Here is a 10,693-nt window from a genome sequence, read left to right as displayed (position 1 = left end):
TATAGAAAATATAAACAATTGGAAATCATTTATTCACTTTTTTTATGAAAACAAATTATACTATCTTTAGGATAAAAATAACTAAACCCAATATGTTATTTTCATATTTCCATGTTCATCCTTTGGAGTATCCATGATACTTTGTTGCTTCACCAATTTTCGCATGGAAACTCTCCTCTGTCTAGGCAGATCTAAGGGAGTGTCCTCTTGTGGTTCCAATTGTTGTAATTCCAAATTTTCATATGAGGCTGCACGAGATATATCTGGTCTATAAAAACAAGGTTAAGTAGATCTACCTTCGAACGGGATTAGAAAAGTCATCTTAGTTTTTCGAGTACCTAGCCTCACAAATATTGAGACCACGTATTGAGCTCGTTATCTTCAAAATTGCAATGAACTACGAACTGTCAGTTCACAATAGCGCAAAAAGAGATGAAACATTTTCGTAAGTAAAAAAACAAATAGCGTTAACTGAAGAATCATTTAAAAACCTCTCTGTAATAAAAAAAATGAAAGAGTGTTTTTTAACAGTCCATATATATTTCTTTCTCTGAAAAGTGAAAGAATGAAGAAGGTTGGATAGAAAATGGCATGATTGATGATTAATAATCATGATGCTATGTGACATATTTGTAAAAAATGTCTCACCTCATAGGAATGCATCTTAGGCAATCTTCCATGGTGAAATTTTTTCCAAATTCCTCTCCTTCTTCAACAGTTTGTGGTAGACGGTGGTGAAGAGTTTCAGGCAATCTCAATCCAGAAATTCCCCCAATAACCGAGATAGACCCCATTATAATCAGTGGAAGAATCAGCATTTCGGAGCCCTGAAAAAGCACTCTTCGATAAGCTATCGTCAATCATATTGAATAAATCGAATAAAGTGCGACTCACCAGGTAAGTGATGAAAGGTATAATTATCAATCCCAAACCTCCAACATATGCTGAAAATCCGATTCCTATTCCTCGTAATTGAGTGGGATATAATTCACCAGCAAATGGGTATATTATCAAAAATGATGCAGATATCGCACTTTTGGAGATCAAAAACAACACCAGCGTGGTGATCACTGCGTCTGGAAAATAAAAGAAACGCTCTATGTAGCCTTGAAATTGTCCTCAAGTGATCAAATTAATGATTTATCACGTCTTCAATCACTTTTAGTCTTAAAATGAAAAATTAGCAGTAGAAATAAAGAAGTAAAGTTTGGTCCATCGGTCTTTTAAAAAAGATGGCCCCACCATCAGAAATATATATTGTAAAATTGTCAGGAAAATGGATCCATCAAAACAGACCAAACAAGAGTAATTAATTGGAAGCACCCGGGCATACAGCAAGTCCAGTTTATATAGAAGGCTGTGGCCAAACTGGAGCTCTGTAGCATAATAGTTAACACGCCAAACGTTAAAGAAATTCAAGCAATGATAAAAGAATCAGAGCTTCTCACCTTGTGGCAACAAAACAGTAGCAATGCAACTAACTCCACTTATAACCATACACAAACAGAGAGGCCACCTTCTTCCCCATTTATCCATTATCATCCAACACATCAGATAACTAGGAATCTCAACAGCAGACGAAAGTAAAAAACTCAAATATTCATTGCTTCCCAAGGACGGACCATAATAGCTCAAGCCAACATAAACCATCTCGTTGGCGAACCAATTGAGCGTGATCAATGATGTCTTCAGTCTCATATTTGGGGAACCGCATAAACCCTTAAGTCCAGGACTCTTCTTCAATTCCTCCTCTTCACTCTTGCTCCTAGTCCTCTTCAAATTTTGTATGAAACTTGGCGGTAACTCTTTGTCGTTGGTCTCTGCCAAATCTTTCAAAATTTTCAGGGCCTCATCAAATCGGCCTTTGGCTAACAACCACCGTGGGCTTTCTGGAAGGACGAACCAATAGAAATAATATAGGGTGAATGGAACTGAAGTGGCTAGACTGAGTTGTCGCCAATCCCTTATTAGATAAGCTACTACAGCCAGCATACAAAGGCCAATCGTATAAAACATGCATGTCAGCACTGTCACGAAAGCTCTGTAGCTAGGACCCACCAGCTCCAAAGCTGTAAACAAAAAAATAGCAATATCCATTTCGAATGTGATAGTATGCATACATATAAGGAAAATTGTACCTTAAACAGAAAATATACTTACATATGATGAATGGAATCTGATAAATGGCAGGAATTGTGAGACCAACGATAAATCTGCTGAAAATCCACATGGTAAAATTCTCTGCGAATGCTGTCAGAAAACTTCCGCAAAGTAGTGTTGTTAAGCATGTAAAGAAAGATTTTTTGCGTCCTATCCTGTCGTTGAGCATACCAAAAACGTACACTCCTATGGGACCACCAAAGTTCAAAGCGACTAGACCTAGGGTTGGATAAATATCCTTATCACAGACAAGCTCAAACTGAAAACGAATATTGAAAAAGATTTACACTTCTGAAGAACTGAATTTCGCCTAATTCAACATTAGCTTTTTGTGAAACATTTTTCAAAAATGATGAAGACAAAAGGTAGATACTTATTTCATATTTTTTTCCCAGAAATCAATTTTGGAAAAGCACTTTTCTTATCTGTTATCCGAAGACTGAAGTTGTTGCTTTTGAAAATTTCTTCAATGCACATTTAGGCAATGAAATTAATTTTTCCGAAACATTTTGGTAATGAAAGGAGAACCTTTACGTGCTTAATGATTCAGAAGATATTCCTGGATATTTAATTTGACTACTTTACAAGACCGTTTGCTTACTTACATCTTTAACGATGGTCGATTGTATCTCACTCATGTCAAACTCCCATCCATTCTTGCACTCCACAATTTTTTTTGTCTCTTCACTATCTGCCATAGGCTCATTCATCATAACGTTGGCCCAATTTGAATCATACTGGTAGCATTTGGAATATTTCGTACCATTTTCATTGGGAATTGATAGCAGTTTTCGCTGTTCTGATGTTAAATTATGCAACTCCGGAATCCAGCACCAATGCGGAGGAGTATCAGTCATGAAGAGCTGATTGAAAGCACAAAATCCACAAGGGAAACATGCTGGCAGACAAACAAACCATAACATCAATTTTTGATAACGTCCGAACTCTCCAATTTTTGGTAGGATATCGTCCAAATCGATGTCTTGCGCCTGGAAAATATGAAAGGGAACAAGTTATATTCCCTATCGAAGATTTATTTAACACGCGAATTTTTTTACCTTCACTTTCACAGAATTATTCTTTTTTCAATAAAATATTGCGTAATGGATTTCGAATACACAACACGCCTGAAAGATGTTTAATTTCCTGCAGCGATCATGGATTTATTGCTTTTCCTACTGTAAGAAGGCAGTAAAAGAAACAGATGACCCGCGATTAATGCAATTCGAAGTGTTAATTGAGAAATATTGCCGGGAAATTTGCATTTTAATTGTAGTTTGATGTAGTAGGTTATGAGAAGGTATACGCGAATTTGAATGGGGTATTAGATCCTACAATATTTATAGAAACAGCTCTATCTTATTTAAAATTTGGCCAAATAGGAACTTGATGCAAAAGATCTAAGTCGTTATGGTCCTTTGAAATTAATTTTTAATTAAGTGATTTTTCTCTTCCTATACGGAATACTGTATAGTCTATCTATAATGAACTCTGCTTGCACAGCACGTAAACTAAATGTGGAGAAATGAAAATCCCTATTGAAACAAATAATCGGAATATATAATAATACTTATTCTTATTATTTTTATTTCTTTCGAAACTTTTCGATTTGTTCAATTTTTTGTTTGTTGAATAAACAACCTATCCATCTTCAAGAAGAATGTTATTTTATCTAGTGCCAAGGAACTGCTAGATGCCGACAGAGTCAGAATAAGCAGAATCCGAATTACTTTTGGTACCTAAATTATTTCCAGTAAAGAATCTTTGGAACTGAGAACGATCCAAAGAAATGAAAGAACGGGCCTCTAAGATATTTTATAAAAAAATGTTACAGTGCCTATTTTTGGCGGTATCATTATAAATATCCTTAAAAGAAAAATAATATTTTCTAATGCATTAGTCATTAGACTTTTTGTATCTCAGAGAGAATCCATGGAGGTCGTTAATAAGAAATAAAAATCTTAAACGAACTATATTACCGACTAGTAGAAGGTACGTCTTATTCTGACTCACCGGTATATCTAATGATGGAAGTTAAGAAACTTACACGTATTCTACTCATTCCCGATATTCTTCCACTTCAACTACATTCCTTCAACACATTTCAATTTTTAGAACAATGAAGACAACACCATTAATTCAACATTTTCACACAATCATCGACTCAATTGTCACATATTTCTGTTTCAACACTCTCTACGATCAGTCGAATTAAAAATTTATTGCTATTAAAGAGGATAAATATCCTATTAGATGCCTCCTGTTGAAAACAACGAACCAATTGATGAAATAAATTGACGATACGTAAAGTTTCATCTTAGGGTTCAAGCACATTGAGGCGGCTAAAGTGATTTTGAGACAACAAAAAACTAAACGTATAAATACCTTTCTGATAGAACCCCGCTCTTTATCGTTCGTCTATACCTTAGCATTCGTCGTCTCAATATGCTTCTAGCCTTAGATCAGAGTGAAACCAATTTCCTCTCATCCAAGATAAAGTTTTTTCTTTCGTTAAATTCAATTTCCCAACTTGCTTCTGGCTTCTTTTCCGTTCGGTTCGATTCGCAAGAGTACAAATTATTAGCTCAAATACTTGGTGTCCCAACTAAAAAAACACATTTTCCTTTACGAGCTCAGAAAAATTCAATGTTCTCCGTGAAATTTCCACAGTTTATGCCTTCAGAAGAATAAATATTTTATTTCAGGAATTCCTGAAAATCGAACTACCACGTTTTGAACCCAAAAACAGAGCATTTCTAAGATGTAACGATTAGGTATGTGTATGTATGAAGATTTTCGAAAAAATTTTGTTGCCAATGAAAGGAGGCAATCTGAAGAATATTCTACTTAAGTAGGTAAAGCAAACAACAAGAAATATACTTTTCAGTATCTCTTAACGCACTTTCCATCAATGATGAAATCCCAATTCAATCGATTTTTCTTTGAAACATTAATAAATTAATAAATTATAATCAATCAGAAATCCAAGAAAAATTATTTTCTATAGGGGATGTTGAAATGGTAGGCCTGTTAACTTACGCTATTCTGATTTTCTACACCACCTTCCATCGTACTGAAAGCACAAAACTGTCCTACTTGGAATGAAACCATTCAAAAGCCTTTTATAAGATTAAGCACGAGAATTATTTTCGAATGAACCTAATATCAGCATGAGCTTTCGCCGAGTTACTTCGATTGATCTTTTAAAATTAGGGGCAATATTCGATATACCTATTTCTACTTTTGATACATGCGAAATTAGACGGGATGATTTCGACTATATAAATTTGAGCTGACTATAAGCTGCTGATAGAGTGAATTTCAGGTGAAACCAGACGTATAATTTTTAGTGGAAATATTCTCTTGAACATGAAGCTCTAAAACATAATATTCAATATAGTTATAAAAATTATTGAAAGTGAAAAGTTTTTTACGTATAGGTTCACTAGAGAAGTCCTTTCTCCAATCTATCCTCGGTTGACTCTTTTATTAATACAAATATGACGATTCTCAGAAGATCCATGAAATATGTCGCGAAATGATTGTTACACAAAATTGCAAAAAATCATGTTCCATGAACAGAATATTCAGTTGTAGACACGTTTTGTAATTGCTTCAGAAAAGATCAATTTGAAGTCAGAACTTCATCATCACCAAAAAGACTTCCCACTTTCAAAAGTCTTTTGAATTTTGAGTATGGTTATGCCTCCAAATGAAGCAGTTATTACTTTTTTTGGCTGATGAAAGTTAGTCATACCTTTCAACAATGTTAACGTACTTATTGCCCAATTTTTTATTATATTTGACGATGCAATTTGGATTGATTTTTTTTTTCAATTTAATCTGAAGTTTCTACACGCGAGAGAAAAAAAGGATGTACAGGAATTGGACCGCAGATGATTCGGAGATCGTAAAGTGTGACACGCCCACCTTCCGACCATCAAGTTCAGTCGATGCCTAGGCAGGACGCTGGGAAAGCGTCCCGACGCCGGAGTGAACACACGAAGACGCGCCTCGGATTTTAAATAAAAATTCACGATTTTGATTGCACCGGCCGTCATACGAGAAGTACCTAATAAAAGGGTTTCCCCTAGAGTGTTGAGCAATTAGATAGCTGTGAATGTTTTCCGCTGGAAAAGAAAAGTTTTAACAAAATATTTTTTGGTTCGTGAGTGAAAATATCTCCATTAACTTCCGTTTTTTTTTTTGATTGGTTACAATTAATAATATATTCGATTTTTTTCAAAACTAACTTCCATGTTATAGGAATACATATCACTGTGATACTTTTCAGTTTACTGTTGCATCCATGAACTTGAAAATTCTAATCAACTTATGTTTACAGTTGGCATTAGAAATTGCTAGGATGCATCAGATCCTGCAGTAAATTTCAAATTTTTCAGAACTATTCATTTAATTTTCGTCAGGGCCACTGAATTGAAAATAAAGTCAACTTGGATTTTATGTTGTTGTTGAATTTTCGTGCCAATCTACAGGGTGTTCCGAAATTAATGCAACAAAATTTGATCACTAATTCTCGAAACAAAAAAGTCTTTTTTTTTTCATTTCAGTATCCTGTCTTACTGAAATCACTGAATTTGGTAGGTACACAGGAGTTTTATGAAATGCGAAATCTTATAATGCCACCTATTTTCGCGATGTCTTTGAAACCACTAAACATTAACGACGTATTTGAATTCTTTGAAATTTTTTAAATCGTTAGATCGTATCTTGCAATTTTTCCATGAAACAAGATTTTTGGAAAAATTTTAAAATGCAATTGAAAGCATTTCAAGATTCGAATTTTACTTGTTTATCGCAGTTCGCTGACTTGCGTCTTATGATGAAACCTGGAAAAAATATATAGGTACAAGAAAAACGATTGATACATAAAGTTGTGTTTTTGATGCTACAAATAATTATTAATTCAAAAACATAAAAATATTACTAAACGACAGTGATAACAACAAATGTGAATGGCGTGATGAAGATCCATAATTTACCAACGAATTTACTTCTTCTGTTGATAGCAGGTAGGATATACGCAGTATGAAATTTTCTCAAATTTAATGTTTCTTTTAATTTGAACAAATCAATTATCAAACGTACCAAAAATACCAATAAAAAATATTCATTTTCCGTTACTCATTGTTTGTCTCCATAAAAATGAAACGTGAGGAAGTGAATCCAGAATGCGTAATCAAGATGTGGAAACTCCCGCACTTTTATTCTCCCTAAGATCATGCATTATTGATACACATTGTTTATGATACACCCTTGTAAAAACCTTTTCAATGAATACATTTTCATTCTTTACAAACATTGCATGTTTTTTTGGGATTTTATTTTAATGGCTATACTGAAGAAAAATATTAATTTTTGGTATTGAATAATTTATTTCAGGAAACATTTTCTACTGAATTTAGGATATCTGGCAGAAAAAATATTTCAAACTATATGCGTTGCCACTATTGTATTCCAAATACCTATTGAGTGAAGGATATTATGAGAGCATTTTGCGTTTTTCTTGAAACTTTTATCGTTAGGTAAAAAACCTATAATGCGTTTCAAGGAAAATAGTGTCCTTCAGCCTGAAATATACCCTTTTTTCCAGAATGCTTCAGCCTGCACATCACGAATATGACAGCACCTTCAATTCAAGATCCCAGAGAAGACATGCTGCTCTCTTGTAGCTTCTACATTGGCGATGAAGATCTGTACGCAGTGAAATGGTACAAAGACGACTACGAATTCTTCAGATATAGCCCTAAAGGAAGAAAACCATTACTATTCGAAGTTACGGGAGTACAAGTTGATTTATTCAATACGAAATGTAACATGTCCTTCTGCTATCTGTCCATGAAAAATTTAACGAGATCGTACAGCTCAGGGGCGTATCGATGTGAAGTATCCATAGAGGCTCCAACGTTTAGATTAGTCTCAAAAACGCAAAACATTACTGTGGCAGGTGAGAATAGGAGGAGTGGTTGGGATTGAGAAGATTTCAGTATACTCAATTACATTAGAAGGGCCAAATTGTGGGGTTACCGTAGCAAGCTTCAAATAGTGCCATTCTGTTAAAAAAATCAAGTTGAGGAAATCATGCCTCAATAATTGGGTAACACTTCTAATGTTTCTGTGTATATGAACTAATTTCGAAACCTACATCGGTTTATTTTAAGGGTAGTGGATAAGCAATTAGAAGTGTAGGATACTAATGCATTAGTGACCCCCTCTATTTCCAAAGTTCTAATGAACTCCAGGGCCTAAGATGGCTTCAATGAGGATATACATCCTTTATAATTTCATGCCCAAGCACCCCTCGCTGGCTTTCAATGGCGACACATCTATTTCTAGATGCTAGAAGTTTATTCATCTTTCCTACAGAATCTGCGTGTAGCATGTTTTGCCTAATGATTTCTGAGGCTAGGGGAAGGGTTTTTATTGACCCTCGGGAACTTTTTGGGTGATTCAAATTAGTGAGCCCCCTCCCATAGTGCCTAGGAAAATTGATGAACTACATCATAAGAAAAATCATTTTTGCAGCAATTCCAATGGAAAAACCAGTCTTGTCCAACCTGAGCAATACGTATTTGGTTGGAGATTTACTAGACTGTACATGTTTGACCGCTCCAGGAGATCCTACACCAACAATTGCTTGGTATGTGAATGATAAAATGGTAAGTGAATCATGTGGAGATCGAAATGAAGAGCTTTGAATTCAAATCCTCCACAAGAACTTGAACTCACTCCACTCAGACGTACTCTTGAGAGTGGAAATTTCAAGAAAACATAAAAACTTCGAAATTCAATAGCATGATTTTCAAACGAATAGCAGCATAATTATTCTTGGGTTCGGAATATCTATTTGAGGGTGGAGTGAATCTTGAACAATTCATAGAATGCGCTTCCTATAACTGTCCTTTAGAACAGAGGTCTGATAATTCCCTAATTCATATTCTACCCCATACCTTGACCTTGAATGAATCGGGAGGGGTTGTTTCAGACGAAGATTCCCAAATTGTCATTGTGGCCATTTCTGCCACAAGAATGTTGCGAGCCAAGCTAATTATTTTAATTTGAGTAAATTTATAATCTAAGTTTATACAATGAAAGAGTCTGTTCTATTTAACGTATTAGGCAATCAATTTTATTTCGAAATATTCAATCGGAATAGATAATAAATCATGAATGAGACATCAGTTCAGAACTCTTCATTAAAGTGTTTAAAGATCATAGGAATTATTGACGGATGGAGCGTGAATAAATATCGATAATATTTTCTCAAACATCATGTTTTTATCGACTTTTTCAGGTAAATACAAGGTATTACCGTTCAACAGTGAAACATCAAACGGAAAATGGAACAGAACTGAAGAAAACCTCCTCTCATTTACGCTTCCCCCTAAGCAAAAAACTATTAGGGAACAACTCTTTTGCTCATGTTGGAATAACCTGTCAACAACTAACAATCCTCGGCACACCCCAAAATAGTACAGAGATAATTCGATTAATGAGTGAGGATATTAATAACCACAAATTTTTTAATTTTTTTGGATCCACCTCTTCAGTGTACAGAGGAAGCATAACGACGATAATTGCTGCTATCGTTTTCGTGTACAAGTGAAACGACCAAGTGGGACTCGAATGAACTCCGCTGGAAAGTGAATTTTGTAACTGCTGGTTCAATTTCGTTCGAGAGAATGCTTTAATTTTGATGAACATTTCGCGATTAAAAGTGGGTTGAATATCTGGAAATGAGTAAACTTCTGCGGCTTTTTAATTGAATTGCCGACTGAACGAGTTCCGGGGATATTATGGAACGAGCAACAGTATTTTCTGTTATGAGTAGAGTTCTCTCTATATACAGGAAGTTTTTGGTGTATGCCAAGTTCGGAAAAACCAACTGTATCGAAGTTTTTTGCTTGATTTTTCTTCAACTATTAAGAAAGCTCTTGGTTGTTATACATATTGTGAAGTTATTTATGCACATTCTATACTGTATGAATTCTCACTGATTATATGTTTTCACTCATAGGCTGTTTTCCTCGATTCCTCATATACTTGTAATAAATACATTTATTTATGTTTTTGAACTATTAATCCAGAATAAAGAAAGAATTTTGAAGGTGTTATCGATTTCCAATTGTGATTCCTACTCGGAAATAAACTCTTGGGATGTAAGTATAGTTGAAGTATTTACTTGCAGTCAGAGAGTTGCAAATTGGTGAATGCGCATCTGAGGGGGATTTATTAGGAAATGTTCGTGCTGACATTTTAGAAGCAAATTACTCATTATTTTGGTTATCCACCTACAATTCTATTCTTTATACTGAAATGAGTTATGCAGGTATTCTAAGTGTTGAGAAAGATGTATAATTCAATAGGATTCACTACTATTCAGAGTTGCAAATTGGCGAATGCACTCTTGAAGGGGATTATGATTTTCCTATCCTGACTAATTTGAGATTTGAGCATTTTTATCAGAGATTTAGATATTTTGTAATGAATGGTAACGATGAGTGCTAATCGA

At 34.7% G+C, this 10,693-nt stretch overlaps 2 protein-coding genes across 4 annotated transcripts; one reads left to right on the top strand and one right to left on the bottom strand.

The window, feature by feature from the left end:
- Positions 1-12: 12 nt before the first annotated feature.
- Positions 13-5,262, bottom strand: LOC123310694 (carcinine transporter). Of its 3 annotated transcripts, none has more exons than XM_044894303.1 (7): positions 5,200-5,262; positions 2,766-3,149; positions 2,161-2,419; positions 1,449-2,069; positions 895-1,076; positions 649-827; positions 13-268 (listed from the first exon to the last, which is right to left on the bottom strand). In XM_044894303.1, exons 1-7 carry the CDS (start codon positions 5,227-5,229, stop codon positions 82-84), a joined length of 1,842 nt encoding a protein of 613 aa, XP_044750238.1. In that variant the 5' UTR covers positions 5,230-5,262; the 3' UTR covers positions 13-81. The 3 variants fall into 3 exon arrangements, with proteins under 3 accessions (XP_044750238.1, XP_044750239.1, XP_044750240.1); XM_044894304.1 differs by lacking the exon at positions 5,200-5,262 and adding an exon at positions 4,208-4,461; XM_044894305.1 differs by lacking the exon at positions 5,200-5,262 and adding an exon at positions 3,219-3,328.
- Positions 5,263-7,780: 2,518 nt separating this feature from the next.
- Positions 7,781-9,787, top strand: LOC123310808. Its single transcript, XM_044894474.1, has 3 exons — positions 7,781-8,128; positions 8,707-8,840; positions 9,476-9,787. The coding sequence occupies exons 1-3, from the start codon at positions 7,801-7,803 to the stop codon at positions 9,785-9,787; spliced, it is 774 nt and encodes a 257-aa protein (XP_044750409.1). The 5' UTR covers positions 7,781-7,800.
- The last annotated feature ends 906 nt before the right edge of the window (positions 9,788-10,693 follow it).

This window comes from Coccinella septempunctata, chromosome 4 (assembly GCF_907165205.1).
Source record: "Coccinella septempunctata chromosome 4, icCocSept1.1, whole genome shotgun sequence".
Classification (NCBI taxonomy): Eukaryota; Metazoa; Arthropoda; class Insecta; order Coleoptera; family Coccinellidae; genus Coccinella; species Coccinella septempunctata.
Note: the sequence above shows the minus strand (reverse complement) of the source record. Positions and strands in the feature narration are given on the sequence as shown.

What these genes read in the sequence shown, in the direction of transcription:
- LOC123310694 (XM_044894303.1), bottom strand. Translation starts at nt 5,229, where the DNA reads ATGGAAGGTGGTGTAGAAAATCAGAATAGC. An exon ending in GTGTAGAAAATCAGAATAGC is followed by an intron (nt 3,150 to 5,199) that starts GTAAGTTAACAG and finishes CATATTTTCCAG; the next exon opens with GCGCAAGACATCGATTTGGA. An exon ending in AATCGACCATCGTTAAAGAT is followed by an intron (nt 2,420 to 2,765) that starts GTAAGTAAGCAA and finishes ATTCGTTTTCAG; the next exon opens with TTTGAGCTTGTCTGTGATAA.
- LOC123310808 (XM_044894474.1), top strand. Translation starts at nt 7,801, where the DNA reads ATGACAGCACCTTCAATTCAAGATCCCAGAGAAGACATGCTGCTCTCT. An exon ending in GCAAAACATTACTGTGGCAG is followed by an intron (nt 8,129 to 8,706) that starts GTGAGAATAGGA and finishes TCATTTTTGCAG; the next exon opens with CAATTCCAATGGAAAAACCA. An exon ending in GGTATGTGAATGATAAAATG is followed by an intron (nt 8,841 to 9,475) that starts GTAAGTGAATCA and finishes CGACTTTTTCAG; the next exon opens with GTAAATACAAGGTATTACCG.